This window comes from Leopardus geoffroyi, chromosome B1 (assembly GCF_018350155.1).
Source record: "Leopardus geoffroyi isolate Oge1 chromosome B1, O.geoffroyi_Oge1_pat1.0, whole genome shotgun sequence".
Classification (NCBI taxonomy): Eukaryota; Metazoa; Chordata; class Mammalia; order Carnivora; family Felidae; genus Leopardus; species Leopardus geoffroyi.
Window position 1 is genome coordinate 82,603,283 of NC_059327.1, and position 21,411 is coordinate 82,624,693.

The 21,411-nt window shown below is 36.8% G+C and overlaps 1 protein-coding gene across 2 annotated transcripts in view; it reads left to right on the forward strand.

The window, feature by feature from the left end:
• Positions 1-19,923, forward strand: part of GYPA (glycophorin A (MNS blood group)) — a 36,419-nt gene extending 16,496 nt beyond the window's left edge. For both annotated transcript variants that reach the window (XM_045466657.1, XM_045466664.1), the window contains 5 exons: positions 7,756-7,794; positions 10,764-10,799; positions 12,401-12,486; positions 14,797-14,872; positions 18,822-19,923. In XM_045466657.1, coding sequence (XP_045322613.1) covers positions 7,756-7,794; positions 10,764-10,799; positions 12,401-12,486; positions 14,797-14,872; positions 18,822-18,829 — 245 coding nt within the window. In that variant the 3' untranslated portion in view covers positions 18,830-19,923. The remainder of the gene's footprint in view (positions 1-7,755; positions 7,795-10,763; positions 10,800-12,400; positions 12,487-14,796; positions 14,873-18,821) is intronic.
• Positions 19,924-21,411: the final 1,488 nt, after the last annotated feature.

Below are 21,411 nucleotides of genomic sequence, written 5' to 3' on the forward strand. Positions count from 1 at the left end.
TAAGAGCTAGGGATCAGGAAGTTCAAACAGAATATTGAGGGCTATTCAAAACACTAGGCTCAAATATTATCACAACAACCACTCTGTTCTTTAGCAAGCTCATTTTTTCTGAATTGTAACTGGCTATTTTGGCTTACTAAAACCCTTCCAAAAAAGAAAAATGAATGACAACTTGACCCAGATTGAGTTTGTCAATCCTTTGGTTCAAGAGCAAAATTGAGTATATTATTGCTTAACAGTCAAAGCCTTCTCCAAACATTTTTTTGGGGGTGGGAGTGGGGGTGGGGCAGGCAAGATCCCCATTTATACATTCATTCTGTATAAAATAATAGGGCCTGGCAGAAAAGACACTGGGTTGGAAGTCAGCGGATGTGAGTTTTTGTCACTGTTTTACCACAGATTAGCTATGTAAAACTTCCACAAATAAATGTATCAGCCAATATTCATGGTCATCCAGTGCCAAAAAAAAAAAAAAAAAAAAAAAAAAAAAAAAACAGCAAAAAAAAAAAAAAAACCTATAGCACTTAGAAAATTTAGTTTTCTGAGTTGGAAACTAAGGCATTTCATATGCAGGATGTGTCCTTGTAAGAGTTTGCTCTCGTAAGATAAGACTTCTATCAACTGTAAGTCAGGAGGGAACCAAACCCAAACCAACAGCTGTAAGAGCTGACTTTATCACATCATGACAGGAGCTCGGCTACTGGAAGTTTTGGCATAAAGCAAAATTGTAGGCTATTTGTCCAATATTGCACTTTATTTTTATTCCTTCTAATAACGTTTCATGTTAGAATGTCAACTATTTGGGAAAGCCGTGTGATTTGGTGGATAGAGCACAGAGGATGGTGTTAGGAGACTGGACCTCTATTCCCCATTGTATCCCTAAATGTGTCCTGGGCCCACAAGTTGCCCCTCCTTCTTGGTACCCTGGGAATAGTGACAGGGACCTTCTCATGTTCCCTGCCTCAGTATACAGATGTCTCAGTCTGTTTTAGTGCACAACTGTGAGGGCAGAGCTGTGAGGGTAAGAAAGAAAGGAGGTGAATGTTCTGGAACAATTCAGGTATTATAAGTGTGAAATGATACAGTCATGAAAATTTGGAATCTTTAATATTCTGGGTGGTATATTAATTCATTCATTACACCCTTCCAGAACCTAAAATTATGTGATTCAGTTCCAGTCTCTGTAATGTACTTTGTACAAAGTGCCATAGCAAATGCCATTTCAGTATTTGGGGACTGAAACAAAATTTTAAATGAGGAATTTGAGGCCTTGCTGAAGCTACCCTTGTGTTTTATTTTGCACTAATTTTCTACTTAAACTTTAAATTCTTGTCAATCTGAGAAGTTTGCCAGCCTTTGCCTGCCACCTGTCTCCTGGTCTCCACACAAATGCACACTGCAATGTCCTTGTCTTCACATTTTAGCTCATGCTATTTCTTTACCTTCATTCCTCCTTTTCCACATTTCTATCTAAAATTCTTCCCATCCTTCCAGTTTTGACCAGCGAGTCATTGTAAGTAAGCATGGGGTAAGGACTGCAGAGTATACTTTTTAGAGCAACTAAGGAAATGTGTAATGTTGGGTAGCCAAATGCTGACACACCTTCCATAATACCTCATATATATATATATATATATATATATATATATACACATATATATATATATAGTGTGTGTGTATATATATATATTCAATATATATATTCTATATATATTCAATATAATATTCTATATATATATTCTATATATATTCAATATATATATTCTACATATATATATTCTATATATATATATATTCTACATATATATATTCTATATATATATTCTACATATATATATTCTATATATACATTCTATATATATGTTCTATATATATTCTATATATATATTCAATATATATATTCAATATATATTCAATATATATTCTATATATATATTCAATATATATATATTCAATATATATATATTCAATATATATACACATATATATGGCAGTGGGATTTTTCAGGAATAGTCTGGCTGTGCTCTTCCTAGGAAAAGTGAACAGATTTAAAAAATGACCCTCGTGTCAAAATTACTAGAAGAGTAATGGTTGTAGCAAGAGGCTATAGCAAGAGGACACTGAGGGCTAAGAGATGTAATGTAATTAGTACAATAAATTGGTGTGAAAAAGTCAAAATGAATAATACATGACTATTTTAAAACTCCTTGGCCCTAGGATCCCAGAATTTAATTGTCTTTTGTGTGTGTGTGTACAATGCACCCCAATGTTCACCAGCTAATATGCTAATACATCCAAGAAATCTTGCTGACAAGATTTTGACCAGTCACAGATCTGAAAATGGAAACATTATTGGAACCAGCAGAATTAGGTCTTGGTTCTATTCCTTCCCAGCTGTGTTAAACTGAGCTTGTCATTTAATTTTTATGATATCAAATTTCTTATGTGTAAAGTAAGGAAGTTGGATTAGTTGTTCCAAGAGACCTTGTAATATAAAATGTAAAAGTACCTTCTGAGTTAAAAAGGACAGTATTTAAATTGACCTTTCATTAGCGAATGATGCAATCAGATTTGTTGAAAGCCAATTTACTTACAGAAATCTGGGGGGCCAGAGCACAAGAGAAAAAGAGAGAGAGAGAGAGAGAGAGAGGCCTTTCTCATAAGCCCATCCCTAAGAGGTTTAGGCAAACCACATCTGTTGTTCAATGGTTGCAAATTTGCTTGGATGCTTTCTACCTAATCAATCTAACTGAAGATTCTATTGTAAAAAGCCCTGTGTATCCCCTTATTCACAGAAATTTTGCTGCTTTGCATAACTGCATGTGTCCTCAGATGCCCATTAGCTGATTAGGGCCAAGGAACGTGGGAGAGTGAGATAGACTGGAGAGCTATTGCTGTCAAATGTAAATATCAAAATACTCCCAATGGTTGTTACGGGTATATATTATGGATTTTGGTTTCCTTACCTTGAATTTTGAAAGTAGCTTAAGCACCTGGGAATGTACAAAGAGATACTTCTTTTGTTTCTCCTAGGTGACATTTTCAACCAGGGGCTAGTTTATTTAATTTGAAGTGTTTGATAAAATTATTCAATTTGTCCCATGTGTGAATCTATCTTAGAATAACCAGCAAGTTCTGTAAAATTTAACTAAGTACTAGAAAATATAAAAATTTATGTGAGTGAGTAGAGCTATTTTTCTTTCAAGCTGACATTTTTTTTCTGCAAACTATGTATTTTAGTAACAGATATCTGAGTCCTCTTCATACTGCTAAGCAAGCACAAGTATTAACTACTATTGAAATATTTACACGATAATCTATTTTTCTTTCTGAAAATGGAAGGAAAACCGTGACAAAGATCATTTTATAGATCAGCTCCAGATATTTGATTATTGAGCAAAAGAAGTTTAAAAGCATTTTTTATTAAGTTGCTCTTAAGACATTTGTTTATTTATTTACTGTAAGTATTTACTTACTGTGTTGGTGACTTTAGGGGACTGTGGTAAGAAATTGCATCAAAACAACTAAATCTGGAGAACTAAAGCAGGTATTTCTAAGAACATAACTGGAAATTTTTAGCCTCAAATCAATTTGGCCACCATTCAGGTTTTGTAAGGGTGCAAGTAAAACACAACATTCACAATTGGGACTTGAATAAAGTATATGCAATTTTTGGAAATTGCCTCAAGGACTTTGTTCCTCTAAACAATGTGTTGCCTTTGATGTTAGATGTTCCTGAGCTCTGACTGCAATTTGGAGCTTTGGGCTTCAGCCTCTACTTCTTTGGAACAAAATTTCCACTAAACTCTCCTTTCCTCTGAGAAATAGCTGTTGGAAAAGAAAAATAGTCTATTTGCTAGAGAATTAAAATGGTTTTGATAAAGTTCAAGACTTATTTTGACGAGGTCTCTCTCCCTAAGCATCTTCTCATTTCAATATCAAAAATTGTTTTAAAGTTACATGTACTTTTCTTACACATTTAAAATACTTTTTTCTCCTCCTCTGACTTTGTTTAAAATTCAGAGCACTAATGTACCAGTTTTAAGAAATGTTAGATACTATTGTTGGGTCTTTGCCATATTTTTTTACAACTTGCTGTAATTTTCTCCTCCTTTAAGCCTTTAGACTACAGGCCTTCTCCACCAAAAGCAATGCAAAGTAGTGATAAGGAAGCTCTGTGAGGAGGTGTGGCTGGGTTCCCAGGGGACTGCTTATCTTGGCCACTACTGAACACAAGGTGGGATCCTCTTAAGATGAGTTCTGGGCATGCTCTTTTTTCCCCCACATCATCCAGCCTGCTATTGACAGTGGTCTTCCCCAAATGAAAATTTGGTTCAAACCCTTTATGGTCTTTCCACTGCTTTAAGGATAAAATCCAAATTCCCTACCACAGCCCACACCACATCGCACTTCACTACCTCTTCAGCTGTTTCCCTTGTTTGCTGCATTGGTCTCTTCACATCTTGTGCTGCAGTTGCATAGATACTTGCAGTTCCCTTAATAGTATCAAATTCCAACACATTGCTGACACTAACGACTCTATACCTAAATAGCCACACAGTCGAAATCCTAGAGTTCTCTCAAGAGGAGAACACCTCATGGAGGTGTTCCTTTCCACCTTCTCCTCCTTCCCAGAGAATTGACCATAGTCTCCTTTGTGCCCCCACTTCTCTGCCACCCTAAGACACCTTATTATACATGGGTTAAATCTTTGGGTTTCTTTACTAAACTGGAATTTCCTTGCTGTGAAGACCGTGAATTATTCGTTTGTTGGTTTGTTTGTTGTGTTCTTTGTAAACATGCTAAAACACTTTTGTAAATTAATATAAATGAATGAATACTCAAGGTTCCCTGTAACCATGATGGCCCTGGTAAGACAGATTTGGATTACAAATAGTCAATCATAAGGTTTCACTGGGACTCTACCACACCATGCCAAACCCTGGAGACTTGGTAGAGTTTGTGGTCTAGGTAGGGAGAATAAGAAAAGACCTCCAAAAGGAAATGGTATTAAACTGCGACCTGAAAAGCAGATAACTAGGCAAGACGAGGCTGGGAAGGGATATTTCTGGCAAAGGGAAGAGGAAGCACAGAGGTGTGGGCATCGAAAGAGTACAGGACATTTCAGGAACCAAGAGGCGTCTTAGTGTGGCTTGCGCCTGAAGAGAGAAGGTTGGGGGCAAGCAATGAGGTGTGGAGAAAAGGGGGGGTGGCTGGATCACACAAGGCCTTATAGGTGTGCATAAAGAGGAGGGGGTCTGCGGCCCTTAGACTGAGCACACCTCCCTCACTGGCCCCAGACTCCTGCAGTCCCTGATGTCCTGTGGAAGACTTAGGAAGCCTGGAGGAGGGGCGTATTTGTGCTCACAGTGAAAACTCCTCACTGGCTTCAGTTAAAGTTTTTAGCATTTTAACACTTTTAACCCTTAAAAATTTGGGTGTGGTTTGTTTTCTTTCTCACTTTTAGATTTTTTTTCTTGGGCTTAAAATATGTGAATGTTATTGAAATGTTTAAAGTATTTTGTTGGTCTTCTGTGAATGTGTGTTTTTCAAATATTCTTGCACTCATTCTGTACCTGCCACTTTGAGTAGGGCTTATTTACTTCCTTGTTATGTTCATTTTAGATGCAATCTGGAAACTCACCTAGTTGTTTCTCTATAAGAAATTGGCCAAAAACTGTATAACTATTAGTAGTTCACTGAATACCTATTATGTACAAAGCCCTCTTCTAATGCTGAGGGAATTCAAAATGAGCTAGCCCTGGGAACTAGCAGCCCTGGAAACAAGTTTTACATCTCAAAAGAATCTATTTGGTATCCTAAAGCAATTATAAATTAATGCCCTACATGTAAATAATTATACTGAACTGAAGGGTATAAAGGAGATGTAACATTAAGGGCTATAGATAAGTTCGTTCATTAGTTATCCTTTTTTATAATTTTTACACACTTTCATTGATCCTCAATAAAAATATTTCTTTCCATAATTTTGATCTTAATATTTGCTGGAACTTCAAATACCATCACCAGATTATTGTTTAAAAATGTTTTTTCTTATATTATCTTTTAAATCATCACACCTGAGTGTTGAAGATTAACTTAGAGGTGTATTTCATTTATCATATGTAGTGAATCTGTACAGCAGTTTTTTTAAATACATGTGATGAATCAGGTGGCTGGACCAAGTTGCAGAACATGGTGAAAATAGGATTTATAAAAGAGGGGAAAACATTGCAGAAAACAGTTTGGGGATAATGTTTCCTGCCTGCACAATTTGGGGGTAAGGATTAGCTGGCAGCTGGTAGGAAGAGGCAGGTCTTGGTACTCTGACCTTGAGTAGACTGACCAGAAATGTCAGACATTTTCAATTCTTTGTAGATTCCCCAGGAAACCTTGAGCATTTAGCTGAAGCGCCAAAGTGACACTCTCTCTGGGGAACGTCTGGAGGCACTTTTCCACTCACTCTTCATTGTGGTTGGGCCCCATTTCTCTCACTAGAATGTTTCAAAGGTATAAGCAAAGATACATCCACAGAGTTTAGTTCACTGATATTTATTTAAGAATGATTTATAACTCTCATAAGCATAAATAACAGAAATGCTCAAAGTCAGGGATTGATGACTGAACAATGGTACATTCATACAATGGAATTCTATACAGCCATTAAAAATCTTGTCATAGAAGAATAATCTGTGGCATACGGTGCATGTCTGTGGTATAATATTTTAAACACTATGTACATATTTATACATACTTAAAACACAACGATCCTGTATTTAGATGCAGTAGCTAAAAGTTCAAATGGCTATATACCAAAAATGTTTAAAGTGCCCATCTCTGGGTGGTTTGATAGTGGATGATTTTTATATTGTTCTTGCTTTCCTCACATTTCCCAACTTTCTTCATTGAACCTAGATTATTTTTGCAATAAAAAATCTTATTTAATTTATCAAACTTGATAAAACAATTCATAATTTTACATTTATAAAGTTTAAAAGTATAATTGTTTAATGTTAAAAAACAACTTATAATGCATCTCATGAGATTTTAAAAGGATATATGAGAATATATTTGCGTGCTTATGTTTATTCTAAAGAATAACCATGGCCTAGAATTTATTACATCACTTGGTCATCCACATCCTCAGCCAGTCACCTCAGACTGGAGCCAGCATTTCCTACAATTCTATTACAACTCTGAAATGCTACTTTTGAAAGAGAAAAAAGAATTGACTCACCCTCTATCAAGCAAGAAGAAAACTGAATTCGGTCATGCCTTTGTTTTAATTTTTACCAGGAAAGTAGAATTGGACCAAGGAGGTGGAGACAGGGAGGCATGAGGCAGAACTTTCGTCCTATGTAATCATCACGATTCTCCCCCTTTCAACAATTTTTCAAAGTTATGGAAAATACTGTGCAAAAACAGCTTCCAGTCTTTCCCCCCTTTATAAGAATAATAACAATAATAACCAACATGTATAGAGATCATTATGTGCCAAGTACTCTGTTAATGTGTGTACACACACACACACACACACACTAAACTAATTTAGTCCTTATAATATTTTGAGGCAGGTTTTATCATTTCACACATGAGGAAATAAAGATACATTTTCCTCAGCTGTAAAGCCCTGATGTAGAAATTCCAGAGCTGCCACTGGGAGAGACATGGAATAAATGTTTATTTTACGATATGTTCTGGAGTCCACTCTGTCACCTTATTTCTGATCTTTTTCTTAACTTCTATTTTATACAGATGTGGTTACCACACAGGCCTTACCATTCAGCATTCCTGGTAAGAAAATAAGACAAGAATTTTTAGTTACTATACACCAGTATCTCTCAGATGGGGAACAAAGTTTGTTCATTAATTTTTTTTAATTCAGGTGTAATTAACATATAGTAGGATATTAGTTTCAGGTCTGAAACTAATCACAAGAAGTGATTACTGATCACAAGAAGTGTACTCTTATCCCTTCACCTATTTCACTGTTTGTGGAAATGCAAGTTGGTGTTGCCACTGTGAAAAACGGCATAGAGCTTCCTCAAAAAAATAGAAATCAAAATACCATATGATCCAGCAATTCCACTACTGAATATTTACCCAAAGAAAATCAAAACACTAATTTGAAAATATATGTGCACCCCTATGTTTATTGCAGCATTAATTACAACATCCAAGAAATGGAAGCAACCAGTGTCCATCCATAGGTGAATGGATAAAGAAGATGAAGTATACATACACAATGAAATATTATTCAGCCGTAAAAAAGAGTGAAATCTTGACATTTACAACAACATGAGTGGATTTAGAAGGTATAAGGCTAAGTGAAATAAGTCAGCCAGAGAAAAACAAGTACCATATAATTTTACTCAAAGGTGGAATTTAAGAAACAAACAAAAAGAAGAGACAACGAGAAAACAGGCTTTGTTCATATTTTAAAATAGTTACTTGGGAGTCATTGTTCTGACGCAACTCTATCTAATTAGACTTGTCACTGTGGCAAAACTGTGACAAACACAGAGAAACAGAAGCTAAGTAGATGCAATCCCTATTCCAGAGGAGTCCTCACTTCTGGAATACCTCCCAGAAATACTACTGTGGGATAAAAAAAATTAAAACTATCAGAGTGAATAAATGCTGAATACGACCACAAAATGGTGCACACAGGTAAAAGGGATCTCACGGTGCAGTGGTGAAGATGGTCTGTGGTCAAACCAAGCAGTGTTCAGCTGTCCCAGCTGCTGACCCTGAGTGAATTTCCCTAAGGGGTTTCTGTCCCCTGAATTTTAAAATAGGCCCATAACATTCATCTTACAGTATTTCTCTAAAGATCAAATAAGAAAATGTAGGCAAAACTGCTTCATCCCAAGCCTGACATAGCATAATTGCCTAGTAAATGAGAACTCTTAAGCCAGGCTGAGGGCTGAGAAAAGGGTAGTCAGGTGGCATTCACTATGTCTGGTTATTTTTCTTTTCTTTTCTTTTCTTTTCTTTTCTTTTCTTTTCTTTTCTTTTCTTTTCTTTTCTTTTTTCTTTTTTCTTTCCCTTTCTTTCCTTCTCTCCTCTCCTCTCCTCTCCCCTCCCCTCCCCTTCCCTTCCCTTCCCTTCCATTCTGTTCTCTTTTTTGTAGGCTCCACTCTCAGCATGGAACCTGACCCAGGGCTCAATCTCACGATCAAGAGTTGGAGGTTTAACTGACTGAGCCACCCAGACACCCCTTTTTCTAGGAAAAAGAAGATGACTTCACAAGAGCTGGCTGAATGCAGAAAGGGAAAGTGTCTTTTGCAGGTGGGATTTAGGCAAGATACTCTAGATTTTTTTTTAAGGCTCAGAAAAAACTTAAGAGTGGCCGCAGGATCATTAGCTAATCGAAACATTGAGAAAATAACACTGAGATAAATGGAAGCAGCAGATTTTAAGAACAGAGACCAGGAGAGGAAAATTAGGCTAAGTGCTTGGAACTAATTATTAGGCTTCTGCATTCAGTGAGACAATCTAATTTTCAAAGTGACTTCAATGTGAAGCCAACATGATGGTGTCAAACCGGAAAGCATTTAAAGGTCAAATATAGACACCCAGTGCTATATGCCCTGAATCCTAAAAATAATGGCTAGCATGGTGGGGGATTGTAAGTGTTCCCATGCATTATCTAATTTTATCATTGCAGACATCCAGAGAGACAGGTGTTATGATCTTCCTTTGCCCAAGAAATTATTAAAGCACAAAGAAATTAAGTAACTTGTCCAAGGTCACACAACTAGTAAAAGAGATTCTTATGACTGAAACCCCATTTGTTTTGCTCCAGAGCTCATACACCAACCACAACCACCAACTATCATGAAGAAAGAGAAGACAAGCCCCAAATAACCTTTAAACATACCTTCTAAGGAATGATCAAATATAACCAAGTCCCTGAGTATGTGACACAATAAGGTATAATGTTATTTGTAACAATTAAATTCAAGAAAATTGTAAGGCTGTAGTAGTCATATGGCTTCATGATTTAAAGTGGCATTGGAGACAGCAGAGAAAGAAATGTAAGATGTGGACTCATCAGGTTAACTCTGGTGGTGCATTAAGGCAACATTACTAGAAACTTCTGCAGATAAGGAATCCGGTGCAACCATTGATAAAAGCTCAAATGAGACACAGTAAGGATTTGGATCCAGATGGTGACCGTGGTATAAATCTGGAAAACTCATAGCAACATGACCTCTCTTGGGGATGAGCTACAGTTCGTGTGGGGCAATGGCTCACTGTGTCTCCTTTTTCCTCACCATTTTTACATATTTTTGAAAATGCACTGCTTTTGATATAAGTCGATAAGTGCTTGAAAGTAGATACTGAAATTACTACTGTTAATATTGACACATTACTTCATAAATTTTACTAGCTAACTGCTTCAGTTTGAATAGTAGCAGGGCCCCTGGGTGGCTCAGTCGGTTAAGCGTTGGACTTCAGCTCAGGTCACAATCTGGCAGTTCGTGAATTCGAGCCCTAGATCAGGCTCTGTGCTGACAGCTCAGAGCCTAGAGTCTGCTTCAGATTCTGTGTCTCCCTCTATCTCTGCCCCTCCTCTGCTCACTCTCTCTCTCTCTCTCTCAAAAATAGTAAACATTAAAAACAATTTTAAAAAATTTAACAGTGGCTGCAAAACACAGTTAAAAAAAAGAAACCCACTCAACAATCTAATTCCAATATGGAATTGTAAAGACACACTCTATGTATTCTGACTTTATTTTGAAATTTTCTTTTTTTAGGAGACGGACTACTTGAACACATTTTTTCTGCGGGAGGTATGTTAACAGTTGGTGTAGAATAATAATAATTTCATCTTAAACTATTGATTTAAGATCAACTAGACACATTACTAGTTGCGATTGCCTAAGAAAATAAAAAGCATCAATTTTTTAAAATAAATGTTTATTCATTTTTGAGAAAAAGAACATGAGGAGGGGAGGGGCAGAGAGAGAGGAGGACAGAGGATCCAAAGCAGGCTCCATGCTGAAAGCAGCAAGCCCAATGCAGGGCTCAAATTCATGAACCATGCGATCATGACCTAAGCTGAAGTCAGACACTCAACCAACTGAGCCACCCAGGTGCCCCAAAAAGCATCAATTTTTAAATCAGAAGAGCATATGTTGTTAACTCTCATCATACAAAACCGTAAAGGCAAACAACATATGCTCTTTTTAAAATTAAAATATGCATTTCTTATTTTCCTAAACATTTTGGAACTAGCAATACATAATCTGATATTAATTTTTCTTTTAATTTAGGTATTTTAGCCTTCTAACCAACCATGGGTACTTGAGCGAAGTCTCATAAGAGCTTATAAAACAATTGAACTTCCTTGTTTCCTACTTGTAAAGCAAGCAAGGAGCTTAAAATCATCTGATTAATTGGCACCACATCAAGAATAAACATAGACCATGGATATCTCAATCCTGATTTATTTTGGGGCCTACGCTACCACTTTGGGGTTATCCTCCCAACCCTCTATGACTGGAGGACCGTCACCCCCACTTCTTAGGTGCTGCTGTGGACCTGGCTTTAGTTGATTCATGTGCTCCTTTACTATTCTGCATTTCTCAGCCTCCCTTCACACTTGGCCTGTATCCATACTTCGCACAAGAAAAGTGGATGGTAGAACCGAATCCCTATTCATGAATTAAAGCTAAATAGACAGGAAGCTGGACAATACCAGGGACAGGAAAAAACACTTTTACCTTTTTTTCAATCAATAATAAGTCTTTGAAGTATAAATTAGCCAAATAGATATGCCATTTTACTTCTATGTCTTGCCTTCAGTTCTATTTACCTCATTTGAAAGCAGTACAAATATGAATGAATACGCAAGAAACTGTAACTTCAATTGTGTTTCATTCTCAACAAGTAAAAGATTTGAAAAATATTTTTAGCATATTTACAATGTCATATAGTTTGTCTATTACATTAGAAATATACTAATCAGTGTGCACATTATATATTAGCATATAGTATAGTTTAGACATTGTTTTCTCTCATAACTTTGAAACTGTGAAAGAGTTTGTGGGGTTTTTCCATATCAAGGTAGAATGTCCACATAGCTCTTATCCATAATTATGCCTGGGAGGTCCTGTAGAACAATGGAGGTGAGTTGGAACTCTTGAGTCTTGGTTGTCATTAGATGTGTGACCTTGGACAAAGACTTTAGCACTCCAAGTTCCAGTCTCCCACATGGTTACTGTGGAAACCTAATCTTCTAAAATATAAGATACACGTAAAAGTATATTAATATATTTTCTGTAAAAACGCAAAGTGATACTGCCATGATTTTACCTGTTTTATTTTTCAGTTGCTTTGTGGTAGCTTATTGCATATTTTTGCAATTTTCTGCTCTCTTTTTCTCCCATAGAGATAACAGGGATTGTTTACGCAGTAATGGCTGGTATCATCGGAACTATCCTCTCAATTGCCTTCTGTATTAAACGACTAACAAAGGTGAGATTCAGTTTTTAATTTTGCTATAAGTGCGCTTCCTCTGAGTGCAATTCAAGTCAAAGAGAAACAAAATTTCATTCCATCTTTTTCAACTGGACACTTTTTTTTTTTTTTTTTTTTGCATTTGCCCTATAGAGGAAGCTGAAATATAAAACTATCCTCCATTTCCCAATGAAAAATTTTATAAAGTTTTGTCTCACTTGGCTGAATATACTTGGATGCGTAGAGATGAAAGAGTCAAATTTCTAATTGTAGTATATACTTTAACCTGTGTGTGCAAAATATTTAAAATAACATGATATATTTACATATGTTTAACACTTTTGCTGGTTTTCATTGTCATATTTCTTTATACAAATTTTTCAAACTCTATCTATGTGTTTCCCAGCATGAGTGACTTTCTTTTCTTCATCACAAAAGCTAACTTTGTGTCCATATGATACAGCATTCCAAAGCACATAACCTTTACTATAAATTTCTATTTAAGATGTTAAAAATTTTTTTTAATGTTTATTTACCTTTGAGACAGAGAAAGACAGAGTGTGATCAGGGAAGGGGTAGAGAGAGAGGGAGACACAAAATCTGAAGCAGGCTCCAGGCTCTGAGCTGTCAGCACAGAGCCCAACTCGGGGCTTGAATTCACAAGCCGTGAGATCATGACCTGAGCAGAAGTCAGCCGCCCAATGGACTGAGCCACCCAGGGACCCCTTCTATTTAAGATGTTTAAGATACATTTGTGTGTGTCTATGAGGCTATAATTAGAACTGTGATCCTAGATCATTAAAGACCTAGTCACAAAAGAATGGTACGGTTGAGTTCTCATTCATCCTCTGCTCTTGATCTCTCTTTGTGATCTCCACACCATAACCACTATATATATTTTTTTAAAAGGCTTGTTTAGAAGGGTTACAACATTGCTATGACAGGGGTGTAACAAGACTGATAGTAAATTCACATTAAGTTCCTTTGCCTTTTTCTTTTTTTCTTTTTTTTCTAATGTCTATGTATTTATTTATTTTCTCTGCGAGAGTGAGAGTGCCAAAGTGTGAGCAGGAGAAGGGCAGAGAGAAGAGCAGGAGACACAGAATCTGAAGCTCCAGGCTCTGAGCTGTCAGCATAGAGCCAGACGCAGGGCTTGAACCCACAAACGGCGAGCTCATGACCTGAGCCAAGTTGGACACTTAACCGACTGGGCCACCCAGGCACCCCTGCCTTTTTCTTTTTTAATGACTTCTATTAGGTGACTTCTGTAATTATCCAAACCTATGATGGATTATAAACACTCCATGTAAATGTATCTTGTCTAAATAATACTTCTTAATAAAAGTAATTGAGAGTGCCTGTTGTAATGTGAGAAATTTTGTAAAGACTTGAATGCAAGATGACTCCTCTTGTCTGCAGGATAAATATTGGGAGAAAATCGTCTCCTTGTATTTGGGCATATATGGCAAAATGAGTTGTCTTCTCTCTTGGCTGGCGATCTAAAACCTAAAAAAAATCAATAAAATACTTAGTTGGCAAAATTCAGAGAAAATATTCTATTTGTATATAGAAAACTTGGATCGTGTCCATTATACTAAGAGACCTTACTTCTTTTTTGTTTTTAATCTGAGAAAGAGAGGATGAGAATCTCAAGCAAGCTCCACACTCTGTGCAGAGCCCGATGCAGGGCTGGATCCCACGACCCTGGGATCATGCCCTGGGACAAAATTAAGAGTCTGACCCTCAACCAACTAAGCCACCCAGGGGCTCCCTTACCTCTTTTTAAAAAAATTTCCATTTTAGCTTTTCATTACAGCATGGAAATATGAGAGTCAATGTTTGGGGTAATAATTCACCTATGGAAACATCAAATACTATTTATAAAGACAAATACAAATTGAAATCAAAGTTTGTAGATATCTATGAAACCATAAATTCTTCCAAAAGTAACCTCTACAAAGCACATATTAATCAAAAGGAAACAAACTTCAGTCCCAAAAAATATTTAAAAAAATTTTTTTAATGTTTATTTATTTTTGAGAGAGAAAGAGAAACGCAAGCAGGGGAGGGGCAGAGAGAGAGGGAGACACAGAATCCGAAGCAGGCTCCAGGCTCTGAGCTGTCAGCACAGAGCCTGACACAGAGCCCTACATGAGGCTCGAACTCATGGACGTTGAGTTCATGACCTGAGCCAAAGTCAGAAGCTTAACCAATTGAGCTACCCAGGAGCCCCACCCCCTAAAATATTTTTAACTTGAGGCATTTTCTTGATAAGGTCTTAACTTTAGAAAATTGTGGCATTAATATTTATCTGGTTTTTATTCATAGAAAACTCCATCTCCCGTGCAAACTGCACAACCAGAGGACGCAGATCCTGAAAGTTCTGTAGAAACAAGAAATCCAGGTTGGTGCTAATATTCTTAATGCCTTTTGCATTTTGGTGAGGGAAAAAAATTAGTTCTGATTTGGGAGAGGTATGCCCAAGTAAGATTCATTTGTATTCTATTTTATCGATGCTACTTCTATAAGATTTTTTTATGTAAACATTTGTCTTCAGCATAATGAAATTACCCCTTAGGCACAAAGTATCTTTTTTTTTTTTTTTTTTTTTTAAAAAAGGTAAAACAGGGGCACCTGGGTGGTTCAGTTGGCTAAGCGTCTGACTTTTGATTTCAGCTCAGGTCATAATCTCACGGTTGCTCAGGTGGAGCCCCGAGTTGGGCTCTGAACTGCCAGTGGGAAGCCTGCTTGGGATTCTCTCTCTCTCCCTCTCTCTTTAACCCTCCCCCACTTCCGCTTGTGTTCTCTCTCTCTCTCTCTCAAAATAAATAAATAACATTTTAAAAAACAAGATAAAACACATACTATAACTAAAAGCAAAATTTAAGATCTTCTGTATACTTTTCATTTTCCAAACTGCAAAGTTATATCTAGGAGGCCCTATAGAGGATACAATTTAATAACCCCTGATCTGCAGCCAGATGTGGGTTTGAATCCATACTCCCAACACTTACTAGCTACGTAACCATGAAGAAGCTACTAATATGGAGATAATGGTAGTTAATGTGGAGATAATTTAATAATGACATAATGATAATGTCGACCTCATGGAATTTTATGAGGATTAAATGAGCTATAACAAGTAAAGCATTGAGAACAGTTATTGGCCATAGTAAGTGCTCATGCCTGTTAGCTCTAATAAGTAATGTAGGCTCCATGAGCAAGTGACCTCCTCTACACAACTGGCTAGTCACGTGGCCCCCTGTTTTTCCACTTGCAGGTGCTATGTAGATACACAATATGTGGAAAACTGCAGGTCAATTTTTTTCACAAAGAACAGTATTTTTTTTTTTAAGAGAGAGATATCACCTGAGCAGGAGAGAGGGGCAGAGGGAGAGAGAATCTTTAGCAGGTTCCATGTTCAGCACAGAGCCCCGTGCAGGGCTCGATCCCAAGACCCTGAGATCATGACCTGAGCCAAAATCAAGAGTCAAATGCTAAATTGACTGAGCCACCCAGGTACCCCTACATAGAACAGTATTAACCCACACAGTGGTTTTTTAAAAGAGCATTCATTGCCAACTTTAAAAAGTGGGAGATTTGTACATTAAAAAACATCCAAATACTAATGCTCCCTTACAGAAAAAAATATAAACTGTAACAATGCTGGAGCCTCTATACCAGCATGAGAGCAATTAATTCATAAGAGCCGAGGAGTGCTTGCAGCCTGAGCTATTGGTTTAAATACCAAACCAATTTCATTTATTTTTTTCATTATGGCCTCTTGTATAACCTCTATAATTAAGTGCATAGTTCCTATTAAATGTTGCCTGAAGCATAAACCCAAGTGATGTCTATTTTGGGAGATGTCCACCAAGAACAAATCTCTGTGAAATGGGCTTTAAGACTCAAGCAAAGAGGACCTGACTCTGCCTTCTGCAAAACTGACTGGGGTTTTTCCATAATTATAAAAAATTACGACAGAACTGAAGACCTGTAAATTTTTGGATTCTAGTTTTAACCTGGGTCCAAGCACCTCTCTTCAAAGGCCTTGCTAGGTTTCCTAGACTTTGGAGTGAGGAAAGGAAGTTTTAAAGATTCGCTCCAGCTACATAACCTATAAGCAGGACTTGCCTTGTCAGGTTATCTTGTGGATTGCTCTTAAAGCTTAACCATGGTTGTCACGTAATTACTTAGTCCCAGGAAGGTCATGCTATGTAGAGTAAATGGCATATACAGGAGGCACTGAGGTGGCTCAGTCAGTTAAGCATCCAATTTCAGCTCAGGTCATGATCTCACACATGGTTCATGAGTTTAAGTCCTGCATCAGGGTCTGGGCTGTCAGTTCAGAGCCTGGAGCCTGCTTCGGATTCTGTGTCTCCTTCTCTCTCTCTCTGTCCCTCCCCCGCTTGTGCTCTGTCTCTCTCTCCTTCAAAAGTAAATAAATAAACATTTAAAAAAAAATTAAATGGCGTATGCAAAATTCTCAGCTAAAAGGATTAATAAAACCCAATCTGCCTATACTTAAAAAAGTTTTCAGTCATGTGCCAGATTTACTTAATTTACTTAGGCTACCTTGTTATAAGACTTGCAGGTGGAACTAACATGTGTATTTTTTAATCTACATTGTGCGTGGTTTCAAAAAAATGTTTCAATGCTATTTCTAAAATGGAGCAATTACCACCCAAAGCCTAATTTTGTTTGTTACTCTATTGCTATATGCTTTTAACTACTGATGTATTTTGGTGACAAATTTAGTGTTTAGCATTTCCTCTGCCATTTCTTCCTATACAATATTGAGTTTCTCTGTACAATAGTCTGCAAAAGTTTGGGACAATTTAATCCACGAAAGCACATTAAAATATTTGTTAAGTGTAACAAATATTTACCAAATTCTTACTGTGGGCTAGGCACCACACTTAATTAGATTTACCAGTGAATGTCTCTATCCTTTAGAAGCTGAGAATATAGTGAAAGGTGGTCATTGCAGTGAACAAATTTTAAGGTATTAGGGGCAATACCATCTAAAGAGACTGGAGCAGGTAGCAGAGGCTTCTGGAGACAGAATCACCTGGGGCCCGTCTCAAAAGAGAGATGAACATTACCCAGGGCAAGATAAGGCAGTTCCAGGCTGAAGGACAACATGACAAAAGGCATGGAAGAAGACAGAATATGCTGTACTCAAGGAATTATGTGCATTGCTATATTAGCAAGATTAATGCTTTGGTTCTCAATTCATGTCTCAAATCTATGGAAAGACAGTGAAAAGAACCAGTGGCAAGTCAGATGAGCCAAATTTCAGGCTTCTTTTATTTCCCCCTATTTGTGCAAATGAGGTTATTAAATGTGTCTTAGTAAGTTAGTGAAATGGGTTATAAAATCTGATCCATCTCACAGGAAACATTGAGAAACACACACAATTATTAAAAAATGTTTTAGTCCTGTTTTCATAGAATCCTGCTACAAAGAAATGTACAAGTCAAAGGCAATAAGAGACAGTAGAGTGACAATGCCTTCTTAACAAGAACTAGAAATGTTAGAGTGTAAAGGATGAACTACTTTATCCCCCTTGAACTTGCACATTGTTTATGCCTGGTGGGGAAGGAGAATAAGTGAGTCGGAGTTCGCTGTCCATGGTGGTGGGCTCATGTGACTCCATCAGCTCATTTCTCACGGGAAAATGTTTGGGATACACAGTTCCCATTATACCCAAATAGAAGAAAACTGTGGAAAACACTCTGTTTTAATAAGAGCAAAACTCTTCTCATCCATTTAACACACTCTCCAGCAATAATATAAATCCAACTTTCTAGCCAAGAAAGGTGGAGGGTCAGATTTGATGAAGGAGACCAATCCAGCACCCTTTCCCCATGTGGTAGTATCAGAGAGAAATTTAGCAATGAGTTGTTGTACAGACTTCTTCTTGTTTATGTCCAAAGAAAAAAGTTATTCTCAAGAGAGATTATAGACTAGGGAGGTTGCTTTAGATTCAAAGACATATATGTTAATTCAACTCACTTATCATTTGCTGCCTTCCCACTGTACTCGGCTCCTACACAAGTTCTGTGTTAGTTTCTCATCTCTGTAGAAATTAGGAGCAGAGTAATTATGTTTGTGCCTTATCTAAGGCTTTTGGAATAGATTTTCTAAAAAATTCTCTCTTTCTCTACATATTATTCTAATAGTGCTAATCTGAAAGAAAATTCCTTTCATTCCCTAATAATTATGTTCAAGAACAACTCTGTGAGAATGTAGAATTCTAAAGTATATTTTATGTATTCATTTCCTATTGTGCTTAAATATAACTATGTCCCATACTACTGCTTTTTTTCCCCTCTATAATCCATCTACAGAACAGTAATTCATGAGAATCTCCTCATCAAGCCAGATTTTGGAAGAAGTCAAAGACACGAGACTTCAGTCAAGTGAAAAATGAATGTGTGAATTACACACTCCAATATAGCGTATACCTTCCTAAGCTGTACGTACTTCAGGATGAAAATTTCATTGTAATGAGTCCAGTGACTCAGTGATGGAAAATGTCTGTATTCATTAGGTGTCTATTTCAAAATGTAGAACAAATATTTTCTTTCATGCTTGCTTTTGTGTGTTAGCATTATTTTTATAATTAATTGATTTGGAATTCTGATCCCCAAACTTTGGTTGGCTTCATCCGCAGTTATTTACAAGTGATTTATTCTATTTTATTATACTTTAATGATCGTGCTGTCGAATGAAAGGCTTGTCACATCTAGATGAAACCTAAGTTCTCATTCCAAACTTCTGCATCTTGTCATTGTTTTACATATATTAAGGGACCTGAAATCCTAATATTTCCCTCATTGCAAGATAGGGGATTACACTGATGATGATGATGATGATGATGATGATGATATTTTAGTCACATGAGTAAACCTTGTGTTTGGAGATGCCTTCCATACGCACATGCATAAAAACATGTGTTATATGTAACGTAGATATAGATGTATAAAATGACATTCACATTCCTTCTCTCATACATAAAACAACACAAAAAGTTTCTCCCATGTTAAAAGGAAGCTGCATGTGTGTAAATGACCTATTTAAAAGAGTTTGTCTGACAGTCGAGCGTTAACTCTTTCAGGGCACTGACAGATGCGTTGTGTTCCACTGGAAGAGTTATTTATGTAAGAGGTCACAGTGTCCTGACAAAGAAAGGAATTAATGACTTTACCTTGCAGAGTTAATAACCCTATATTCGGTAAGATGTGCCAATTTGACAAGCAGGTGAATATTTTAATAATTTGTACTGTGTTCTCAATTGAATTCTTTAATCCATCCAGTCCTACATTCTCTTCTTAATAAAGCTTTCAAAATTAGCTTAAATAATCCAAAGGAAATTTCTAGACATGAGACTAAGGCTTTGTAACTACACAGGTCTCACTCATTTATAGTAAAATTTAAAAAGCAATATAAGGGGCGCCTGGGTGGCGCAGTCGGTTAAGCGTCCGACTTCAGCCAGGTCACGATCTCGCGGTCCGTGAGTTCGAGCCCGGCGTCGGGCTCTGGGCTGATGGCTCAGAGCCTGGAGCCTGTTTCCGATTCTGTGTCTCCCTCTCTCTCTGCCCCTCTCCCATTCATGCTCTGTCTCTCTCTGTCCCAAAAATAAATAAATGTTGAAAAAAAAAATAAAAAAATAAAAAATAAAATAAAATAAATTAAAAAAAAAGCAATATAAAAACAAAGAAGTGCCCTCCTGTGATATTCTATTTCCAAATTATTACAAATCCATACAGCTTTTCATTGTGATAGTTAAGTAAATAATATTATGTACACATTTGGGCTTGGCAGCTTACATTTTTTTTTAAATAAATTACAAAATCTAAATCTTAACATACACATTTCTTCTGAGAGTGTTACTTTGTTAAATTGATCATTCAGCTGAAAAGAAGAATAGGATATTTCTGTTAGTATGTATTTTTTAAGGTAGTTTTAACAGTATTATTGGGTTAATTTAATCAAATGAATGACTCAAGCACCAAGGCAATTTTTTTTATTCATTTTTTTGCACGAAGGCAATTTTAAATGTACTTTTTTCAATAAAAATAAAATGTTGAACCAAGAGAGAACAGACTAGGTTTGTTGCTAACGCAATTTACGAGTCAAAGACAAGAGACTAGAGTGACTGTACCACCTCAGCAAGAACAAGAGAATTCGGAGAATAATGAAAGTATGAATTGCTTTAAACTCCTGGAACTTTTCCAATTAATTTCTCTGTACTTCGATCTGTGGACTTTTCACATTTCAATTTAATGTTTGTAGGAAGAAATTACCTTTACTCTCTTCATGTTGTTATAATTAAACCAGCCTATAATGATAGTAAAGAAATCTTACCTTGGAAGCCAACATGAATGGTTTATATTGAATTTCTTAAAATTGAGACTAGAATCAGGGGTGGGAGTGATGCTGATTAGAAAATTCTATCCTCCAGGCCTGGGTATTTGCCCATGTAGGTGTGAGCAGAGGGGCCATGCAAAGGGAAAAGAATGGAGAAAGGTGAGACACTTGCGAAGAACATGGGGATCCGAGGAACGCCGTGGTGTAAAGGTTATTTTAGTGATATTCATGTACAGTAGTGGAGCAAGAGCCTTCTGGTTTATTCTAAGCATTTGTCTTATCAAATGTAGCACATTTCTCATAAGAAACTCCTAAGAGCCACATGTCATCCAAGCAAAAATCAATACAAAATTCTACCCAAAAGCATGCATGAACCTGTTCTTGTGTCAACAGGTATCTATCTAAGCTTATGCCCTCAGCTCTGTTCAGCTAGAATATGTGCACTGGCAACTAACTGGTAACCCACTTTCAGTCTCTAGAATGAAACATGTGGTCTGAATTCTCACAGCACCTGTGCATCTTGCGTTGCATTTACTATGATCTAAATTCTATCCCCTACTTAACTGA